The 24,514-nt window shown below is 39.6% G+C and overlaps 1 protein-coding gene across 1 annotated transcript in view; it reads left to right on the top strand.

Moving 5' to 3' along the window:
- DKK2 (dickkopf Wnt signaling pathway inhibitor 2) overlaps positions 1-18,790 on the top strand; it is a 66,794-nt gene extending 48,004 nt beyond the window's left edge. Inside the window, exons 2-4 of the mRNA XM_075286300.1 lie at positions 11,279-11,429; positions 16,101-16,247; positions 17,468-18,790. Of these exons, the coding sequence (XP_075142401.1) occupies positions 11,279-11,429; positions 16,101-16,247; positions 17,468-17,718 (549 nt within the window). The 3' untranslated portion in view covers positions 17,719-18,790. The remainder of the gene's footprint in view (positions 1-11,278; positions 11,430-16,100; positions 16,248-17,467) is intronic.
- Positions 18,791-24,514: the final 5,724 nt, after the last annotated feature.

Below are 24,514 nucleotides of genomic sequence, written 5' to 3'. Positions count from 1 at the left end.
GCAGTAGTCATAAGACAGACATACAAACCCATATAATATACATGTTGTACAGCATCGTGACATTCCTTTATGTAGTATGGAAGGTTTAGTCTTGAATATTAATTTTTTGCATGAAAAAATGTTTATTATATAAAAATATAAAAAAGAGGACAAGGCGCAGCATATGCACTATTGATTATCACCAGTCTTCATCACCATTTATGTATGGGGAAGTTAGAAGACTTTCAATTATATAAAACTATGTTATTTCCATAGCTACTCTAAGGCTGAGGCACGATAAAAAGACAATACAAAAAAAAAAAACGTGGCAGAAATGCTTTGCATTTTTTTCTGGAGCATTTTTGATTGCGTCTTTACAGAGTTTTCCTCTGTGTACTTTCTGTCCATATTATAACTATACAGAAAAAGCTTTCCGCAGGTATCATTGAAATGTGGCGGTTTTCAAAAATGCGCTGCAGATTTTTTGCTATATTTTTGTGATGAGATTAGCCAGAATCCCATTCACTTTGCAGGTACTGTTAAACGCTGTGTTTATGTAACATGGGGCTTCAGCCTAAATGATTTGCTAGATACTAGTCATTGGAGCAGCGCCGCACCTACCATGAGGCGACCTGAAGCGACTGCTTCAGACGGCGCTATTCCGGGCTCCCGGGGGGGCGGCATTTTTAAACTGCTAAAACTGCTTCTGAGGATCTCAGAAGTTAGACTTTCATAATCCTGAAGAGATAACACATCCTAGAAATAATTTTTTTATCAGAAGTGATTTCCACTTTAAGTCATGTAATTTACCAGTTTTACAAAATAGAAATTCTAACTGAAGACTAAAATAAAAACTCTTCTAAAATTCTAAAAAAAATTTGTTGAAAAAAATGCTGATTTACAGCTGAACAGATCTGAAATTATTCAATTCACCTCCTTTTCTGATCTATTTAAAGCTAGTTCAGTTTTTTTGTCAGAATTATAAATTAGACCCAAGAAAATCTTACAAATATTAGTAGCAAACTGTTATGTTATGAACCCAACTTAGAAATGCTCAGTTTCATCAATGGTTGCATGTACAACATCATAAGTTCATCTCACATATTGTTGAAGACCATTTAATTTCCCCCAAAAAAATCTATATACTCAAAGAATGTACAACTTGTGTGACATACATTTACAGTACAACTGGGTTTTAGCATAAAGAAAATTATATATATATATATATATATATATATATATATATATATATATATAGGGCCGGCTCCAGGTTTTTATGGGCCCTTGGGCGACAGAGCCTCAGTGGGCCCCCTTGTAAAGGAGGCGGGGGAGTTGAGACACTGTGCGTCGCAGATGAAGCGAGTGACGTCACGCAGGAGTGTGGCGTCACCAACGCCATACCTCCCAATTTTTAACCCCTTCCCGACATGCGCCGTAATAGTACGGCGCATGTCGGGTCTGTAACTATGGCGACCGCCCGGGAGCCGGGCGGCCGCCATAGCCGCCGGGTGTCTACTGCTTTAACCCCTTCCCGACATTCGCCGTAATAGTACGGCGCTGCAGGGAAGGGCTTCCCGCAAACCGCCGTACTATTACTGCGGATGCATGGTGCGCACACAGAAACTGTGTGCGCACCATGCACAGCGGGTGTCAGCCGTAATACACGGCTGACAATGCCCTGTAACACCCGCGGTCGGAACTGGGTCCGATCGCGGGTGTTAACCCCTGATATGCCGGCGGTCAACATGACCGCCGGCACCTCCGGGGTTACAGTGTAGTATGGTGCCGATCGGCACCCCCCGCGCCGGTTTCGGGGGGTGCCGGTGTTCGTAGGGGGCAGCCCGGGGTCTGATCAGTGACCCCGGGTCTGCCCCATCACTTACCCCGTCCTCGCTCCTGGCTGATCCTGCCGTAAATGAAGCTGTCAGCCTGTGCGTCTACACAGGCTGACAGCTTCCTATACAATGCAATACACGTGTAACACGTGTATTGCAGCGTATCTCTATTGAAGCAGTGATCAGCCGATCACTGCTTCAATCCCCCATGGGGACAGAAAAAAAAAGTTAGAAAAAAGTAAAAATAAAAAAGTTTAAATAAGTTTAAAATAAATTATAAATAAATAAAGCCCCAAAAATCCCATTTTCCCCATATAAAATGTTTTATTATGTAAAATAAAGAAAAATAGAAAAAATCATTACATATTTGGTATCGCCGTGTCCGTAATAACCTGAACAATAAAATTAAAACATTATTTAACCCGAACGGCGAACGGCGTAAAAAAAAAAAACATAGAAAACCGCACAAAATAATGATTATTCACCACCTTTCCCTTACAAAATGCTCAATAAAAAGTAATCAAATGGTCAGATGAAAATCAAAATGGTACCAATAAAAAGCAGAGGTCTTCCCGCAAAAAATAAGCCCTCAACCAGCTCTGTCTAGCGAAAAATAAAAATGTTATGCCTTTCAGAAGATGGTGATGCAAAAATAATGATATTTTTCCCTAAATTGAATTCTATTCTGCAAATAGCAAAGCATTAAAAAAATCATATAAATGAGGTATCGCCGTAACTGTACCGACCCGCAGAATAAAGGTAACATGTTACTTATAGTGTACGCTGCACGGGAAAAAAAATAAATGCTAAAGAGCAATGCCAGCGCCCACCCAGAAAGAGTTAATAAAATGTAGTCAATAAGTTACAGGCCCCAAAATGGCGGCATTGAAAAGCACATCTAATACCGCAAACACCAAGCCCTCATATGGCCACATTGCCAGAAAATAAAAATAAAAATCTACCTTGTACAATGTGAAGACAAAAACCCTAAAAGTCGCCAAATCATTAGGACATAAGTGGCTGCGACTAGAAGGAAATGTGTAAGCGGTGCGAGTGTTTTCAGGGGACCCCCCATATTTAGAGCTTATGAGGAATAATACACCAGTGCTGATCCCCCAGAATGCCCCTCTTCCCTGTCCGTGTCATAGGAGCTAGTGGGAAAATAGAATGGGATTTGGTGTGCCCAATTTACTCCGCACAGCTTACACATTCACTTCGGGGTTACTAATGCTCACTACATCACTTGATGAATTCTTTGAGGGGTGCGGTTTTCAAAATGGGGTCACTTTCTAGAGGTTTCCACTGTTTTGACACCTCAAGGGCTTTGTAAATGCAACATGGCTCCTGAAACTGATCGCAGCCAGATCTGCCCTCTAAAAGCTCTTTGGCGCGCCTTCCCTTCTGCGTCTCACTGTGCGTCCATATATTAGTTTACACCCACAAGTGGGGTACTATGGTAGTCGGGAGAACTTGCCTAACAAATTGTGGGATGCGTTTTCTCATTTAACCCCTTGTGAATGTGCAAATTCTAGGGCTAAACGAAAATATTAGTAAAATAAATTCAAATTTGAAAATTTCACCTCCATTTTGTATCAATTCCTGTTAAGCACTTATAGGGTTAAACTACTAGGTATATGTTGTTTTGGCTTATTTAAGGGGTGCAGTTTTGAAAATGGGGTGATTTATGGGGGGCTTTAATACAAGGGTCTTTCAAAACCCCTTCATAACTGGATTAGGCCCTTTAGAAAATGGGTTTTGGAAATTTCTTGAAAATTTTGAATATTGTTGTTTCACTTGTAAATCTTATAATGTCCGTAAAAATTAAAAGGGTGACTAAAGTTTGATGCCGACATAAAGCAGAGATCTTGGACATGAGATTTATGACATAATTTTGGCGGTCTGACTATCTGTATGTAATGTACATCATTTAAAACTTTATAAAATGCATATTTTTCAAAATTTTCACAAAATTTCAAATTTTTTCATAATTAAACACAAAACATATCAACCAAAATTTACCACTAACATGAAGTACAATGTGTTACGAAAAAACAATCTTAAAATCACTTTGGTAAGTTAAAGCGTTCCAAAGTTATTGCCATATAAAGTGACACGTCAATTTTGAAAAATCGAGCTTGGTCAGGAAGTCAAAAAGTGCCATCGGCGGGAAGGGGTTAAGCAGTAGACAACCGGCTCTAATGCCTCCGATCGGTCCCCGGACCGATCGGAGGCATTAATCCCTCCGGCACCGCGGTCAAAGGCGCTGGAGGCGCCATTTTCCCGGCGTCGCATGGGCGCCGCCATTTTGGCCAGGATCGCCGGCTCCTGGAGCATGCTCCAGGGCTGACATCCCATTGCCATGACAGCCGGGAGCCTTGTACAGGCTCCCAGGCTTGTCTGCAAATCCTTTCTTTTGCAGGCTGGTCTATGCAGCCTGCAAAAGAAAGGATGCTTTTTTGCAATGCATTGCAATGCATTAGCATTGTAATGCATTGCATTAGTGATCAGACCCCCTGGGGGTTCAACACCCCTAGGGGGTCTAATAAATGCAAAAAAAATTAAAAAAAAAGTTAAAAAAAAAATAAAAAAAATATAAAAAAAATTAAAAGTTCAAATCACCCCCCTTTCCCTAGAACACATATAAAAGTAGTTAAAAACAGTGAAACATATACATGTTAGGTATCCCCGCATCCGAAATTGCCCGCTCTACAAATCTATAAAAATATTTTTCCTGTTCGGTAAACGCCGTAGCAGGAAAAATAGTCGAAATTGCCAAACCACCGTTTTTTCACTGTTTTGATTCTGATAAAAATTTGAATAAAAAGTGATCAAAGCAATAGCATTTTCCGAAAATGGTAGAACTAAAAAGTACACCCGGTCCCGCAAAAAAAGACACTTTAAAGCTGCGGCTCGGCTTGTGTGTGTAGGCGCGATGTGATGACGTCATCGCGCCTACACACGCACGCCGGGCCGCAGCTTTAAAGCAGGAGCTGAGCTCACACAGCTCCTGCTTGAATTGCTGATGTATTCAGCTCATCGGCGTCCGTCGGATGAAATCGGGACAGACAAGTGCTGGGGGGCCCCCAGAGGCTCTGTGGGCCCCGGCACTTGCCCGACTATGCCGTGCGCTGACGCCGGCCCTGTATATATATATACATATAGTCTTAGGTAGGGTTCACACTACCGTTGGATTCTGTTATGAAGGTGTCTGTTTAAAAAAAAAAAAAAAAAAACGGACACCTATCATAACAGACATTATCAGACGCTAAGGAGTCGTTCACACTAGCGCCTTCTGTCCACCCAGAGATTTCCGTCCTAATCCCCAGAGAAACTGGGAATAAGTCTGTTAAAAGTCCATTGCCCATAGATTTCAATGTTTAAAAAAATAACAGACACTTGCCGTCCGTCATGAATCTGTTTTTTTCAAACAAACACAATAGTCCTACATGTAGGATTTTTTTGTCCACTGCAAAAAAAACCGGACTTCAGACGGATTGGAGGTAAATGGACACTAACGGACACAAGATAAAATCCCATTGAAATTAATGGAAATTATAACGGATTACTGATGGCTCAGCTAGTGTCCGTTGCTAAAATCTTGTAACAGACAATATCTAGGGACACTACTGACGGTCAACAGCGGTAATGGGAACGCCTCTTAAAATACATGTTTATTAGAAAATTGGATAAGATTATGGTCTATAGACAGATGTATAATAATGACCAAAAAATATCCCTTTAACTTAAAAAGATAAGTTAGGAGTGGTGGCGGCCCTATCTAAGCTTATAAACTGAAATATTAACAGAACTCCATTCAGACTTGTCCAGCTTATTCTGGCTTTCATGGCAGCTTAATAACATTATATAAGATAGAATCTGTGCAGTCTATATCATTGTCATCAGTGGGTTTTGGAAACCCTAATGCAGAATTCTTTACAAATCTTCCAGTGAATAAGTCTATGTCTTCTTCTTACATATTGTTCTTTTGATAGTAACACTGAAGCATCAGAGCTTTTTTAAAGTTGTATTTTGTGTATTGTTATAGCTTACCAAGTTATAGTTTCCATATGTTGCAGGCACAATTTCTTGTTGCTAAGTGCCTATATCTTGACAATGTTTAGAAGATCTGACACCATTTCACTACATCTACTAAGTTCGTCTACCTACTGTGCTAGCCAATAATGTCCAGCAAGTAAAATGAACAGACATGCAAAGTCTAATATATTCCTTAACACTATTTTCAGGTTCCTTGACACCCATCATCCTTTACCACATCATCACTTCATTCTCTAACACTCGCAGCTGTAAAATGATGAATCCACACCCATCTGCAAGTAATGTTTGAAACACCAGGTATATGTCTAAAGAATAAGAGCCCAAAGCTTAAAGCAAAGTCACATCTACATAAACCCTGACAGTTGTGAGAGAAGTGAACAACAAGCAGCGAGAGGAACAGAATTAATAGACCTAAGTTATAACATGAAATAAGCAAGAACTTATAAGAATATCAAAATACATGTAAAAGTAACTGAAGCAAATTATAAGATGTTGGGTATACATAAATGCATAAATCAGTGTCCATATAACTAAGCTAAGGTTTCATGTCCTGTTGTTGGATTTAATATTTGTTGAACAAGTGGCAACAATGCTAGGAAATTCTACTTTACGGTATATGGAGCAGTAGTGTGAATGGTTGGTAAAGTCAGTGGTTTGGCGATATATTGCTGGTAAGATTGTTTATTTTGAAATTCCCTTATACCACAGCAATCACTCTACACAGAGAACTAAATGATCCTGAAGTCTTCCTTCTTTCTTTTCTTCCTTAGCTGCTATGGATTCCTAGTATTTTTTTTTTCTCAGCATATGTGTCTACTTCTGTAATATATTACTGTGTATTATCCTGTATCTGTACTACCATGCTGCTGTAACACAGTGAAATTTCCCCACAGTGGGATTATTAAAAGATTATCTTATCTTATATTTCAATAGTTCATACTCTCTACAATTTTGTCAAAAAAGGCCCATTAGCTACATTTGTGTCTTTTGTATTAAAGTTTACAATTAACATTACTAGTGTTGTGATTTAGGGTGCCAATCCTGGCAATGGCATTTCCATCTGGTCTCATTTCTGGCAACTCCCTGCACATGTTGCACTGACACAGACTAGGACTGATTATAAGTAGAGATGAGCAAGTAGTATTCAATCGAATATCGAATACAATTATAGTCTATGGGAAAAAACAGGAATGTTATTCCGGTTTCCATGGAAACCAAAGTTCGACAAGATCCTCCACGTTCAGGAAGTAGTAGGACGAGGGGCACGAAGAGGTTTTTGAATTGAATGGAATTTTCCTGCGTGGTATTCGACCGATATGAGTATTCGCTCATCTCTAATTACATGTACACTCACCGGCCACTTTATTAGGTACACCATGCTAGTAACGGGTCGGACCCCCTTTTGCCTTCAGAACTGCCTCAATTCTTCGTGGCATAGATTCAACAAGGTGCTGGAAGCATTCCTCAGAGATTTTGGTCCATATTGACATGATGGCATCACACAGTTGCCGCAGATTTGTCGGCTGCACATCCATGATGCGAATCTCCCGTTCCACCACATCCCAAAGATGCTCTATTGGATTGAGATCTGGTGACTGTGGAGGCCATTGGAGTACAGTGAACTCATTGTCATGTTCAAGAAACCAGTCTGAGATGATTCCAGCTTTATGACATGGCGCATTATCCTGCTGAAAGTAGCCATCAGATGTTGGGTACATTGTGGTCATAAAGGGATGGACATGGTCAGCAACAATACTCAGGTAGGCTTTGGCGTTGCAACGATGCTCAATTGGTACCAAGGGGCCCAAAGAGTGCCAAGAAAATATTCCCCACACCATGACACCACCACCACCAGCCTGAACCGTTGATACAAGGCAGGATGGATCCATGCTTTCATGTTGTTGACGCCAAATTCTGACCCTACCATCCGAATGTCGCAGCAGAAATCGAGACTCATCAGACCAGGCAACATTTTCCAATCTTCAATTGTCCAATTTCGATGAGCTTGTGCAAATTGTAGCCTCAGTTTCCTGTTCTTAGCTGAAAGGAGTGGCACCCGGTGTGGTCTTCTGCTGCTGTAGCCCATCTGCCTCAAAGTTCGACGTACTGTGCGTTCAGAGATGCTCTTCTGGATACCTTGGTTGTAACGGGTGGCTATTTGAGTCACTGTTGCCTTTCTATCAGCTCGAACCAGTCTGGCCATTCTCCTCTGACCTCTGGCATCAACAACGCATTTCCGCCCACAGAACTGCCGCTCACTGGATATTTTTTCTTTTTCGGACCATTCTCTGTAAACCCTAGAGATGGTTGTGCGTGAAAATTACAGTAGATCAGCAGTTTGTGAAATACTCAGACCAGCCCTTCTGGCACCAACAACCATGCCACGTTCAAAGGCACTCAAATCACCTTTCTTCCCCATACTGATGCTCGGTTTGAACTGCAGGAGATTGTCTTGACCATGTCTACATGCCTAAATGCACTGAGTTGCCGCCATGTGATTGGCTGATTAGAAATTAAGTGTTAACGAGCAGTTGGACAGGTGTACCTAATAAAGTGGCCGGTGAGTGTATATTGTAAGAACCAACATCATATACAATGTTGAAAAATTTAGTTGTGCTTAAATTTAGAAAATGAACACCATGCCTTTAAATCCTCAGTAGAGGAATCTAAAAGTATGCCAATGGTGTCTTGAAAACCCCTTTAACATGTATTGTACCATAGTATGCTGAGCTTGTGCTCCAACACTTCACCTGTACATATCCTACAAGGCGAGGTTTACATTGTCAAATTTCTAGAAGCTGAAAAATTCTGCTTCAAGAATTCAGAAGCAGAATATTTCTGCTTAACCAAATAATTGTAAATTCTATGTCAAATTGTACAACAGCCAGTTGGTATTTTTCTGCTTCCCATGCATTTTAACCCACTAACAGTCACATTAAGACTAAGGCACCACAGAGCGAAATGCAGCAAGAAAACGCTATAGAAAAAAATTGGAAATGCATTGCATTTTTTAAAAAGCAGCTTTTTCGTAGTGGATTTTTTTCTGCAATGTGTGGATTGCTTAGCCAGAATCTCATTCATGTTGCAGGTACTTTAAAATCGAAGATTTTCTTCCACGGCATTTCCGAAATGTGAGGCTTTAGCATAATACAGTAAAAAAGGTCTTTTTTTAACTTTTTTTTTTTCTGTACAATGCAGCATATAAAGAGTTAAATGACCATTATGCTAAGGGGGTGGTGGGTGATATCATGAACAAAAGTCTATAGTAACCCCCTCTACTGGTGTTATCTGAAAAGACAGGAGAATAATAAAAAAAATTTCCCCTCCCTGCACATGTTCCCCTGTGCACTGTGCACACTGGTTAAAATGAAGCTGGGAATATTTCCAGCTTCACTTTAACTAGTGATATCTCAAAATCCTAGTAGACATGATTTCGGTCATACAGACATGATTCTTGGATTTAAAACAATACTGAGATTACGACTAACCCCTCCACCTCCTGAGTTAGAGCCGTTTAAAGTGACTGCTCCCTCTGCAGTTTCTCTGAACATATCCATGCTCAGGGTAAACTGTAATGTACTTTGCACTAACCCTGAACTGGAAACGTTCAAATCTGAAGGGGGTGGGGGTGCACTAACCCTGAGCTGGAAACGTTCAAATCTGGGGGGGGGGGGGGATTAAGCTCCCTGAAGCTGCGTGGACACCCATTCAAGTTTCAGTGCCATTCATGCAGTGTTTTTCTGTCTATAGTCAATGGACAATGACCCCTCCTTTTAACTAGATGGAATACCTTTGGAACTAGTAGGAAGGATTCTTTTAGACTTTTTTGTTGTCAGAAACAAACCTCAAACAACTAATTGCAATCTGAGCCCCGGGCAATGGATTTTTCATAGTACACAGTTTTATGCCTATAAGAGAAGGGAGATGTTCTCAAAAAGCCAGTTATGCCTATTACTGATCCACTATGATCTCCTTCCCTGTAAAAAAAATCTTACAGTTTTCACTACTATAGAAAGAATCCGATTTCTTGGACTAATTTGAAATGTTTCCAATTGTTCCCCTGATACAGAAATTTAGAATACATAACCATAGTTCTATAAAAGGCCACAATGTCAAAATAGAAGAAAACCAGGTAACACTAACACATTTGTACATACTTAGGAGGTGAAATCAATCTCGCAGAACTAATGTAGACAAGTACAGGAACTAATGAATGTCTGCTTCTGCTATGCCCAATTGGCACCTTTTCTAAGATTTACAGCCCACTATACTTTAGTGTCAGTCCTGATACTTCCCAGCCAAACTGGCATGGAGCATAAGACTTCTTGGCAAACAGAGACACTTTTACTAATGTAACGTACAACCTTTGGGAGCCAACAAAAACTATAGGAAATTGTTACCCTGTGCAACAAGTAGAAGATCTGGAGAGGAAAGCTGCGGAGCAATTGGTTTGGAGCTCTTGATCACTACTGTAGCAGTAAATACCTGCTGTTACTGTTAGCTCAGTCAAATCGCTTTTTAACTAGCAGTAACCATAGCAAGCTGAATAAATCGGAAAGATGTAATTCATGGAATAATAGTAACACAATATTTTCATGTATATTACTAAAAATACACATTATGGATTACAGATTACAGTTGTTTGCAGATTTATATACAATCTCCACATTTTACCATAACATCCATTGCTTCTAATGTCTCAGGGGGCGTTCAAACTTGCACCCCTGTCTGTCCGCCGTGTTTACATTCTAATCCCCGGAGAAACTGGATAGGGGATGGATTGCTAGCGGTCAGTTTTAAAACCCCTTCATTTGTATGGGTTTTTAAAGCTAACCACCGGTGTCTGTATGCAGCCTCACTATGGTGAAATAGTTTTTTTTTTGCACAGACACAAAGGCAGACGTGCAGGACTTTGTGTCCGGCCACAAAAAAAATGGTTTCCCCATGGAGAGGCTGCATACAGACACCAGTGGTTTGCTTTAAAAAAACCATTCAAATGAATGGGTTTTTAAAACTGACCGCTGGAATGCCGACCCCAATCCAGTTTCTCTGGGGATTAGTATGGAAACACGGTGGACAGACAGGGGTGCAAGTGTGACACCCCCTAATACACACCATGCATGAATGTAGTCCTGGAGTGCTACTCTTGAGGACCCAAATGAGGTGAGAAGACAAGTTATTACAAGGATTATGCATGCTTCGTATTGCTCATATACCTACTATATGAATATATAAATCATGTGGCCAGCCTATGGATATGCAGCATGAAAATGAATCTGTTAGATGTGCTATCAACAGACAAGGACACAACATTTACGTATATTATAAAGTTGGAGCACCACATTAACTCTACAGTCTAAAGGTCCCCTTGAAATATCTCATAAGCATTTCTTTATGGGTTTTTTCAGGCTTATCCATGTGTAAGTGATAAAGAATGTGAGGTTGGAAGATATTGCTACAGCCCACACCAGGCTCCATCCTCATGCATGGTCTGCAGAAGAAAGAAGAAACGATGCCATAGAGATGGCATGTGCTGTGCTGGGAATCGCTGCAACAATGGTGAGTAGTAGGATAGATTGGTTTTGTACTACACTTATTATATTATCATAACTGGGTAAGTTTAGATCCACTAATTCAAGTGCATTTTCAATTATTAGGTGACTGGATAGACTTTGCTTTTGCATCAGATAAGTTTTATTATAGTGATGGTTTGACAAAGGTTTTCACAATTTATGTAACTGACAATTGCCTCCTCATTGCAGCTTAAATATAGGTATAAGAAGTAATATAAGAAATGAGATATTTCACAGCCTGAGAAAACAACACCCTGTGCAACTATGTAGACACTAATGCTATGATGTAAAAGACAAAGTATGAAATACTATAAGGACCTAGACAGAAGGGAGGAAACAAAGAATGTGAATCTTATGTCATTCAAATAAAATCTTTAGAAAATATGTTAACTGTATAATAGAAAAATAATCCAAACTTGATGGAAGGATGATCACATTTTATTATTTACACCAATTTCTTTTCTTGGTAATATAACTAATATATCATACAAGTAAAGCAACAACGAATCTTTCATAACAACTCAAACCTTGAAAAAATGGATAGTTCTTTATTCCAAAAACGGGGGTAGATAAAATTTAGGCTATTTTTTAAGTTCAAGCAAGGTCAAGTGGTCCTATTATTCCAATGTTATTTTCCTGAAGTGAGAACATTCTCTGTTAGGGTCAGTGTACACAGAGTTTTTTGGAGGCTGATTTTGAAGCAGATTCAGCGTCAAAATCAGTGCCAAAAAACTGAGTTTGCACCGACTCTTACTGTTTAAAAACATAGCTGATTATTAGAGATGAGTGAGTAGTATTCGATCGAGTAGGTATTCGATCGAATACTACGGTATTCGAGATACTCGTACTCGATCGAGTACCACTTGCTATTCGAATGGAAAAGTTCGGTGTAGAACCTGCATTGATTGGCTGAATGCTATACAGTCGGCCAATCAACGCTGGTTCTTCTCCTACCTTTAGAAGTCTTCTCCGTGCAGCTTCTCCATGGCGTCTTCCGGCTCTGAATTCACTCTGCCAGGAATCGGGCTTGGGCAGAGCCAACTGCGCATGCCCACTTGTAGTGTGGACATGCACAGTCGGCTTTGCCCAGGCCCGATGCCTGGCAGAGTGAATTCAGAGCCGGAAGATACCGCGGGGACGCTGCACGGAAAAGACTTCTCGGAGGATCCAGCCCGACCTTCACTCGTGGACTTGGTAAATATAATTTGATTGAACGTTGCCTACCCCTAAAACGAGCATTTTCCCCCCATAGACTATAATAGGATTCGATATTCGATTCGAGTAGTCAAATATTGAGGGGCTACTCGAAACGAATATCGAATCTCGAACATTTTACTGTTCGCTCATCTCTACTGATTACCCATAAAATATGGACCAATCTGCTTTAGGCACAATTCCTCCATGAACCCAATAGGAGTCACATGGTCTACCCCTCTGGTGTATTTGTCCTGTATGAGAGCCAAACAATGATTTCACCATTAGACGTGTGTAAAAAGTGATGTAGGCAGCAGATCAGTATGGCATTGTCAATATACTCAGCTTTTATTTCTACAAAGGACCAGTGATCTTAATGGAATAACAGTGGAAAAAGATTTATTATAGCTAGCAGAGCATTGGGTCCCTGTTCTAACTCCGCATCCAAGTCTTCATATTTCACATAATTAATTGGCTTTAAGTGTTCCAAAAAGACAAAACCCCATGATAACAAAATGAAACCTGAGTACACAATGCCATAGATTACTGCTTATTATATACTTCTATAAAATCTAGAATTATTCTGGCATTATAATGAAACAACATTTCCAAAGGATATCCTTTTTGGTGGTACAGACTAACCGATAGTGTTTCAGCTCATGAAGTGATGCCAGTGGTTTATTGCTGCTGAATACAACAATGAAAGCGACGCATACATATTTCTGTGGAAATTGTGCTGGACTTTGTAATGCGTGTTTTGGCAATGTCAAGTTTAATATGGTTGATGACAAATTTTCACAACTTTTTAAATGCTCATAGAGGATTTTGTGCTCTTGTAGGTCAAACTGCATATGTTGTAAGGCAGCCTTATTGTGTCATTCTCATGTTACCCCCTTTTTTAAATTGGACATTTTCATCTGATGTACAGCAAATAAGTGCAAATGTAGAGCCCGAGTGTGAAAGTCAGTTCACAGGTATAGCATTTTAGAGCCTGCAATAGTAATTGTGCCCAAGTGTCTAGAAGACCCATTGGCCACCCTGCCACGTCAAAAGCAAAGGAGGGTGTAGATATAAGAGTCTCACTGTATAATTCAGCGGGTGGTATGTTATTTTAACATTATTGTTTCCAAAGTTGTAAGATGTGGCTTTAGGTATAGTTTTTTTTTTTTTTTTTTTTTTTTTTTTTTAATAAGAGACCAAGAACTATAAGCTACACCATTGCCAATATGCTTATAATTTTGCACAGTAAGCTGAGTTGCACATGACCGTGTGCTAATCGCCGTCCATGAATGAACAGCACAAATGGTGCGCAGGTGACATTCGGACTTCATCCATGTGCCACCCATGCATCAGCCATGCTTCTGCGTCCCCTTTCTTTCAATGAATAGGAGGCGGGGAAGCACAGCCATAAAATCAAACAGGAATAAAGCCTGTTCCATGTTTTGTGGACCTGAATTTCGGCCCACACAAAGGACCATGTAATTCATGGTCATGTGTACAGACACATAGAAATTAATGGTTCAGTGTGTTATCCCGAAAAACCCAGATAGCACACTGACCATTCATATGGTCATCTGCAAGGGGCTTAAGATCTTTATTGTTATATAATCTTGATGTGTTTTTCTAATTTAAGCAATTGGTGGTAGTCCACCTGTCAGATATCCACTGATCCATTTATTATCTGTTGAATGGATAGATAAATGTTTTTTGCTGAAATAGGAATACCCCTTTATAACACACCGCTGTTTCGCTTATTCATCAGTTGCTATTAAGCTAGATTCATACACAATGTTTTTATTGCAGTTTTTTTTTTTAAATTGTCTTAGTCAACTTTTTTGATGTTGTTTTAAATTACACAAAAAACCCCTGTGTGAATCTGATCTTAGAGGAGTGTGCCTATGAAATATACTTATAGCACATCCACAGAATATGTCATAAGACCCCACATTGCAAAACCGCATCATTTTAGCTGCAGTGAAAATGTCATGGCAAAATAAAATTCATTTTACATTATCTGCAAAAAGGATGGCCATAACTGTCTTTTTTTTGGGCAAACCCGTAAGTTGACAATGACTAAAAGAGACTCACAGGACATTTAATAGATCTCCTATAGATACTGTACATTCAAGACACACCCTACCAGCATTAATGACTTCCAGACAGCAACAGAAATCCCTTATCTACAAAATTATAATTTCAATGGGTAGCGCGCGTATGCCGGCATGCCAGCACCCATTAAAATCAATGGGAGCTGCTTGTTACGCGCATATTCTGAACGAATTTTACGTTCAGAATGAGCGGAGCGTAACATCGTGTGAATGCTCCCTTACATGTGTATTTTTTACACATGTATTTTGCCAAAATGAGCGCGCGTTTACTCCGTGTGAATGGACCCTAAGGCTGGATTGTTTACACACTCAGTTTGGATGCAGTTTTTTTAACCTCTTGAGAATCAACCAAATTTTGGCTTTGAGGATCAGAACAATTTTTAGATTTTTGTATTCCGGCAGTCAGAGCTTTGTTACCCTTTTGTATTTGACATTGCTGCATGCGTTTTTTGGGGGCATAGAGTATAGTTTGTGTATGTAGGTACCATGTTTGTGTTTTATTTGCACAATAACATTTCACAATGTGTGAAAGTGATATGATAAATTGCAAAAAAATATAACAGATAATAACAACAAACACACAGTAAAAGTAATCAAAAACCGATGCTGTGTCAGAAATATTCTAAAATATATCCATATGGCTCTTCAAATAAAGGAACATTTCAAGACGTCTTGATGAGTCAAATGTCTTTATTTTTAACTATTTTCCTGGGTGGTCACTATTGCCTTGCCATGAAGCTCGCTGCATGTTAGTTGTCTATATATCATTTGAAGGGAATTGAGCTTTATATTTGGGATGATTGTGGGGAAATTGGGGGTCTTATTAACTCAATAAGCTTTTACAGAAGAAAATCTGTGTACAATTCTCTGACCACAGCTGGAAACCAATCCCTCTCATTCACTAGTTTTTCAGTTTATTCTATATTTCTTACTAATTTTGAGTATTTTTTTATATAATTTTTTTCTGAGTTTTAATCAGATCCATGTCTTCCAATTCCACTGTAAAATTCCCATCTAAGCCTCTGCCTAGTTGTTTTGTTTTTATCAACACTTTTTGATCCTTTAATCTCCATTCATTTTCTTTCCCCTCTCTATATAGGAAAAATCATTTTCTTTATACACTTTCTAGTAGTTTCTTCCCCACAATCACCATGGGTACCAAAGGGACGTCACTACTCAACCCGTCTCAGAAAAAAATATTTCCTTCAAAGAGAAATTGGGCAGATGCTACGGATTATTCTATTCTACTAGCTGGTCATGTTGTTTTGACCCTTATTTCCATCATTTATTTTGATGACTACAAGCCTTGTATTTTCTTGTTAGATTTTTCACATCTTGACATGTTTCTTTAACAGGTATATGTATCCCAGTAGCTGAGACCATTCTGACACCTCATATTCCAGAACTCGAAGGACGCCCAAAGAAAAACAGTCACATGTCTAACAAGGATATGGGTTGGCAGAATATTGGAAGGCATCATTCCAAAATGCCACACATAAAAGGTAAGATTATACATAATTTAAGGATGCTCTCTGCTTAAAGTTATTTTTGTAAAGATATGTATTTAGGACAGAAGGTGATAAAGATAAGGTTGAGGTCCCAACAAACCATCTTGCCCTACCCTCTGTTCAATGGTAATTTTACCAGTTACTTTAGATTGGGGACTCTAGAGATATGAAGCTTTACAATTCCATTGAAAGGACTGTTCTTGTTAGGACCTGTAAGCCGTCTCTCCTAGTCAATCCGTGCAAGAATAAAATGTGTCAGAGAATATGGAGATTCAATGAATGCCTCCCACCCCATATGAATGGATCATGTACACTACACTGTTGATATCTGACGCTCTTGTTATGAATGGCACCAATATTGTTGTATCATTAATAGACACAATTTATTAACAGCTAAGAAGGTTAAGTATTTGCAATTGGAGAGATTGTTAGCAAATACTTTAACTGATTTAGTAAAAGATACACAGAATTTTAGATGCACTTTTTTAGCTTTTTCCATTTTTGGTGATATGGGGTATAAATTGACAAAGAAATGTGGACCATAAACTTGCATTTGAATATTAAAGACTGTCTCAGACCTCCTTCTACTACATAGTTGTAGAGGGGTCCATCTTTGTCTTGATGTCTTAATTTTGTCATGGGACTCCTCTCAATGCATGAAACCATCAGTCTATTTTCTCTAGGTTGTTCTTAATAAAAGAATCATTGTGTAAATACATATTGCCTGGCATTGTCTTATCTTATCAGGATTTTCTCTTTTGTACTACTCTGTACTTCTACACATAGTTGTAGTGGATTTTTTCTTGGATTTCATGCCTTAGTTTTTCCATGAGACACCTTTCAATGCATGAAACTGTCAGACTAAAAAAAAACAATTGCTATATCAACACAGACTTAATGAAAACTTGTAGAAAACATAGTTGAATGGGTTTCAGGGTTCCAGGATAGACCATCAATATCCAATCAGTGGGGACTGGCTCTTGACATGGACCTTCAGCTGATCAGTGGAGATGCCAAAAGTTAGACCTCTATGATCTAATTTTGATGGCCTATTCTAAGGCAAAGCCGCTAATATCCAAAGTCGTGGAAAATCCATTTAAGTTTATTCTCTGTAGGCTGTTCTTAATAAAAGAATAATTGTGTAAATACATATTACCTGGTATTTGCTGATCCTTAATAAAAATGGAATTAACATCTTATATACTTCCTGGCAGGACATGAAGGAGATCCCTGTCTGCGGTCAACTGATTGTATTGAAGGCTTTTGTTGTGCTCGACATTTCTGGACCAAAATTTGTAAACCTGTATTACGTCAAGGAGAGGTCTGCACAAAACTAAGAAAAAAAGGCTCTCATGGCTTGGAGATATTTCAAAGATGTGACTGTGCTAAAGGACTGTCTTGTAAAGTATGGAAAGATGCCACATATTCTTCAAAATCAAGACTACACATTTGCCAGAAAGTATAAGCCTTTGGCAAAAAGATGCTGTTCTAGCGGACTGTGACTTTGCCATTGGTACAAGATGGGGACGTTTATTAGCGTCATCGGTACTGGAGAACATAAAACACTGACCTGAAAGGAATCTATATATTTGAACTGGAGCTTTCGGAGCTTATCCATGTAAATAAACATGTGACAGTGACATTTCTTTAAAAAAAAAAAATGACATTTACTATTGTAACAGTGCATGCCCACTGATTTTACAAAATGTATGAAATTTATCTACGTAGAAATAACCTCTGTTTATGTATTCTGTCAATGCTTTAACAAAATCCAAACATATTTCTTAAGTTTCCTATGCATTGGCATGAGGTTCTTTTCATAGAAAGCAGTGCAGATCATGTCCAGGGAATAGAGCTATAGCATTTTCATATGATGATCAATCTTGCCGGATCAGAATTACACTATATCCTGTTCTTTGTCAAGAATCCATTTTCAGAACACAGAAATTTGGCTGAGCCAATTACTGGCAACTTCCATATGCATCTGAGAGCTCAATTATGAATACCAGATCTATGAAGCTTAGAGACTGCTCAGGCTGTACAGAGGAGATCAGTATTATTAAATTAGACCAATTAGAAGGACGCATGCCTGCTTAACACACAGTCCATTGTAATGGTTAGACTCCATGTGTCTGCTGTCCAGGATGAAATACTACAGTGATTCCTTGTGGCTTACATAAATTAACATTATGAGAACATGGTATTAAAATGTCTACAAGTCAACACATTATAATTTACTAGCAATGATGATATCATTGTAGTGTGAAGATTGCTACAATACGATAGGAAAAGCAGAAAGTAATGGATTCCACTCTTCCTGAATTTTTATTGCCTTTGTTACTCTTTGCAGTTACAGTATTTATACTGTCCCATATAAAAGCACATTTCTTCTTTTCAGTTTTTGACCATTGGCTTTCAAACTGAATAAAATATTCATGTGTTTTACTGCAATCCATTGTGTTTCATTGTATTGAGCAGCCAAAGTGACATTCATTGTCAGTTAAATGTAAACTTCAGCTGCTAGGAGTCATCACTTTGTATGATACCTATAGCGGATGTTGGCGGCCTCTATGTTTATGACTTCCATTTACTTCTATGGGAGTTTCTGAATAGTGTAAAACTGCTGTTGCCATAGTCTTGGCTAGAAATTGATAAACCCGCCAAGATTTTTTATTTTATTTACCGTATATACTCGAGTATAAGCCGACCCGAATATAAGCCGACCCCCCTAATTTTACCACAAAAAACTGGGAAAACTTATTGACTCGAGTATAAGTCTAGGGGGAAATGCAGCAGCTACTGGAAAATTTCAAAAATTAAAATGGCCGAGTTCTTGGGTGCAGTAAGTGCTGGGAAAGGGGAGGGGGTGTTTTGGTTGTCTGTCTGCCCCTTCCTTGAGCTTGAGGACTGGGTTTTTTACCCCCACTTGGAATTCAGCCTGGCTGAATATAGGGGATCTGCAGTGCTCCTATTAACCCCTTCCCGACGGAATAGAAGCACTGCAGATCCCCTATATTCAGTAGACCGGGCACTGTCAGACACAGTGATACCTAATGTGTTTGTGTTTCACAGTCATTTTCTACTTTGAGGGCAGGTTCACACCAGCGCCCAATCTCAGTTATGCAGGTTTCCGTTTCCTGATCGAGAAACATTCATGGGTTTGAAAAGTGTCCGCCGGTGAGCGTCTTCTGCTCTCCGCATTGAAAGTTTTTTTTTTTTTTTTTTTTAGTCGGACATGCAGGACTTTGTGACCAGTAAAAAACAAAACGGTTTCGCCATGGGCAGCAGAAGACCAGCAGACACTGAATGTCGGTTTCTGTCTTCTGCTGACAGAAAACAGAAACCTGCATAACTGAGATCAGGTGCTGGTGTGAACCCGCTGTGAACTTTTATTTATTTTATTTTTTATTATATTTTTTTTAAACTTTTTTTTAGCCCCCCTGGGGGACTTGAACCTGCAGTCATTTGATTGCAAGTTCCATAGACGGCAATACAAGTGTATTGCCATCTATGGGAGATTCTCTACATTACTATTACGGCTGGTCATAGACCAGCCGTAATAGTAATATAGCGATGACAGGCCTGGGAGCCTTCATTAGGCTCCCGGCTGTCGTCGGAACAGGTCGGCTACTGCGAGCTCGCTGCGCAGGAGCCGGCCTGCAACTTTAAAGGTATGGGGCCGGTGGGCACCGGCCCCAGGGGCTAATTTTGAACTAGGAGGGGGGAGGGCATCTCCGAAAGGCACCTCTGCTGTAACGCTTACAGCAGAGATGCCACAGCTTATGCCTACAATCAGAGATCGCAGGCATAAGCTTCAGCATCTCTGCTGTAAGCATTACAGCGGAGGTGCTGGTTTCTATTGCGACCACTCTGCAGAGCGGCGCCATTACGTTTACAGCCCGGCATCCCGACCCGGCATCCAGACACCGCGGCGGGTGCCGGGGCCCACAGCATCGCCACGCTCCTGCCAGGACATGCCGGGTGCGGGCCTGAGTTTACGTGGCTAAGTCACCCGGCGTGTGATGGAGCGGTGGGGGGGCGGAGTCTGCTATCCTGGCCTGCTAGCAGAAAATTACCGTAATGACCCGAATATAAGCCGAGGAGCACTTTTTCAGCACAAAAACTGTGCTGAAAAACTCGGCTTATACTCGAGTATATACGGTATGTAGATTGTGAGCCCCACACAGAGCTCACAATGTAAATTTTTTCCTATTAGTATGTCTTTGGAATATGGGATAGAGATCCATGCAAACACGGGGAGAACATACAAACTCCTTGCATATGGTTTTTTTGCCCTTGGCGGGATTTGAACACCAGGACTCCAGCACTGCAAGGCTGCAGTGCTAACCACTGAGCCACCATGTAGCCTAGAACCCACAAGATTTGTTTAGTTTTTGATTTTGGTGGCTTGGTCCCTGATTCATTTCTGGTCGAACAAATTTGGTATGAACTAGAAGTGAAATTATTATACATTGGAGTATCACCAGACCTCAGAGTATAATAGGTGGAGGGGAGATGTTAAAAAAAAATTATATTCACCTTCCATCATCTCTTTTGGGCCTCCTTGCAGAATCCGGTGCTCTCCTGGTGATATCATGAATCTGGCCCTCAGCAGTTAAATATATACTGTATATCTATTCCTATTGTTGGGCAATGTTTCTACTATAAGTGCTACTATACTAAACCTTCTTTGTAGTAGTATGGGTTATTCTTATCTCAGTGTCAGTGTCTTATGTCAGTTATTTCCTTTTTAGGGAGTTGCTACCTAAGTCTCAATAATGAAATGAACAATCACTAAAGATGTCTGCTGTAATATATGGTTTTTAAGATATTTCATCTCTATAAACTATGTATACTCTAGTACTTTTGTTCTTCTGATAACTGTTATTGTGGTGTCCCTCCAACTATCTACTATACTTCATAAAGACTTCACCAACCTAAGCATAATAAAATGATAAACTATCTTTTACACACTGGCATAGATTAGCTATTGTGACTGCGACTAGATACTGGTATATATATGTATATATGACACATCCAGTTTGAGCTAAAGTTTTTTCAACTTGCCCAAAGTAAGCCTACTAAATGGTGATATAAACTTATATTAGACAGCCTAACGATACATTAGGTTTATGAAGCAGCATTAGTGATGATTTCAGACTAAATCCACACTATCCAGCTATTAGTAAATCTGGGCTACTGTATCTGAAGAAGAGGTGCAAAACCAAAAATCTTGAAACATATTTTATGCTTGATATCTAATAATTAGAGAAGAGCGAACAGTAAAATGTTCGAGGTTCGATATTCGTTTCGAGTAGTCCCTCAATATTCAACTACTCAAATCGAATATTGAACCCTATTATAGTCTATGGGGGGGGGGAAATGCTCGTTTCAGGGGTAGGCAACATTCGATCAAATTATACTTACCAAGTCCATGAGTGAGAGTCGGGCTGGATCCTCCGAGAAGTCTTCTCCTTGCAGCATCCTTGCATCTTTTGGCTCTGAATTCACTCTGCCAGGCAGTCGGCTCTGCCCAGGCCCAATGCCTGGCAGACTGAATTCAGAGACGGAAGACGCCGCGGGGAAGCAGCACGGAGAAGACTTCTAAAGGTAGGAGAAGAACCAGCGTTGATTGGCTGACTGTATAGCATTCGGCCAATCAATGCTGGTTCTGCATCAAACTTTTACATTCGAATAGCGAGTGGTACTCGATCGAGTACGAGTATTTAGAATACCGTAGTATTCAATCGAATACCTACTCGATCGAGTACTACTCGCTCATCTCTACTAATAATATATTAATCCACAGCTCCAGTTCTGGTTTCATCTGGCTCAGATCCACATGTTTACTTAGACTGTATTATTAGAGATCTGTCACCCCTCTTTTACCTTTCTTCTTGAATGGACATATTCAGATACTGTATATGCGTTCTGGGTTGAATACTGTTGCTTGATATTGTATCGCAACATGACATGCTCCCCTGTATGTGTCTAGGTGTGGTCACCCATTTGTGAACTTAAGTCTTTCAAAGATCTCATAAAGACCGCAGATTATAATAATAGCACCAGGTCACTGTGGAGCATATTGTACTGTGGGGGGGCCACTGTGTGGAGCATATAGTACTGTGTGGGGGCCACTGTGGGGAGCATATTGTATTGTGTGAGAGCTACCGCGGGGAGTATATTTTACTGTGTGGAGCATATAGTACTGTGTGGGGGGCCACTGTGGGAAGAATATTGTATTGTGTGGGAGCTACCGCGGGGAGTATATTTTATTGTGTGGGGGGCCACTGTGGGGAGCATATTGTACTATGTGGGGGCCAGCTGGTGCAGGCATGTTAGGAGAAGAAAAAAAGGTTGCACAAGAGTGTTACACAACCTCTGGCCGTCCTAAGTGCGTCTTATGGTCCGGTGCATCTTATAGCCTGAAAAATATGTTATGTCCTGACCTGTAAAAATAAATGTATTGATCAGGATTTTCATCTGAAACCATGGTGAGCAGGAAACAAATGGCTAGTTTGTATGGTTTCACATTTTGCCCATAACAAAAAAATGGAAATAAAATGTGTAAACACCTTTTACCCATGGATTTTACTTAAAGTGGTCTGCCTGTTTGGCTATTATTGGAACACCCATTGAAATGAAAGAAGAAAGAAACTTTTCCATTCACAGCTGTTTTGAGATGACTCCTAAGGATCAGTGCACACAGAGTTTTTTGGCACTGATTTTGACACTGAATCCGCCTCAAAATCAGCCTCCCAATAGAACTCTATTGGGAGGCTTTTTTATTTAGTCGGATTTTGAGGTGGATTCAGCGTCAAAATCAGCACCAAAAAACTCTGTGTGCACTGACCCTAAGGGATTCCCATTATAGGAAAATTGTGCTGTCCCAGAGGTGGGACCTACAAAGCCATTTTTGAATAACCCTTTAAAGTATCAGGGACATTATATAGTCTTTTTTTTTACAATTACACAATTTTTTATTTTTGTTTATAAATAAGCCTACAAAATCTAACAATAAAAACTGAATTTTAAACCATATATTTTCAAGTCTGATATATTACATGTAAAATACTAATTTATTACTTGCTGAAAATTGATGACACTATGGTCTAAACCTTTTTCTTCTATGAGTTCTTCATGTAGACAGTACACTTAAATATTATTAATTTACTGCTCCTATCATTTGGAGAGGCTACCATGCACTGAGGGAAACATAATTCATGCGGCCTATTATACATTTTGGACCCTTTTGAGTACAGCAAAGATTGCCAGTTGGACCCAGGATGAGGTATTTTCATTCTGGGAACTTTATATCTCTGGGATTCAAGCCAAGACCACCAGATTCAAATCACTTAGACCTTTCTAACATCACCTCATCAGAATGATTTTCATTCCCACAAGTTGTGACTGGCTTGAAACCAGGGTGCTTCAAGTTTTTTTGTAATGATAACCGATTCTGATTAAGTTCTTTAGAGATTGTTCATTGCTATTTTTAATTTATTATCTATTAAATCTAATACAGACATCTAAGTTTACCAGATGGCAAACACCACAAGAATCATTACATAAGGATGCATTGAAACTGCAACTTAAATGTATAAACATAATATAGCATATCTGAAGAAGATATATTTATATACATATATTACATCAACTCACAATACAGATTCAATACAACATCATAACCCGTTAGCAAAAACACTGACAGGCTGAAATCCATTTCAAAATCACATATATATTGCATAGACATTCCCCAACACAGTATATCAAAATTACGTTTTCTTTCAAAGCTGGTCATCCCATGACGCTTATCTCAATTATTATGCTAATCGGTTTTAAGTGTATTAGTTTTTCTATTATACTCATGGATGGTATTGTGTCTCATGGCTCTTTGGATCACTGACATCTATCTCTAACACCTGTTCTCCAGGTGAGCCCAATTAAAGGAAACCTACTTAAGGCTAAGGCCCTACGTTGCAGAAAATATGGAGGAAGCATTTAGATGTTTCCCTTCTGTTAAATCCCATCCTGGCTTTGGCTCAAAAAAATGCAAAAAAAATCGGCAACAAAAAATGCTGCATTTATGCAAAGTGGGGGCCTTAGCCTAAGAAAGTTATTCCACATTATTAAGCAGGCCACAGGTTTCAGGCAATATGGGAAAGAAAAAGGATCTCTCTGCTGCCAAAAAGAGTCAAATAGTGCAATACTTTGGACAAGGTATGAAAACATGAGATATTTCATGAAAACTTACGTGTGAT

The sequence above is a fragment of the Leptodactylus fuscus genome, chromosome 1 (genome assembly GCF_031893055.1).
Source record: "Leptodactylus fuscus isolate aLepFus1 chromosome 1, aLepFus1.hap2, whole genome shotgun sequence".
Taxonomy (NCBI): Eukaryota; Metazoa; Chordata; class Amphibia; order Anura; family Leptodactylidae; genus Leptodactylus; species Leptodactylus fuscus.
This window is presented reverse-complemented; position numbering and strand designations above follow the sequence as displayed.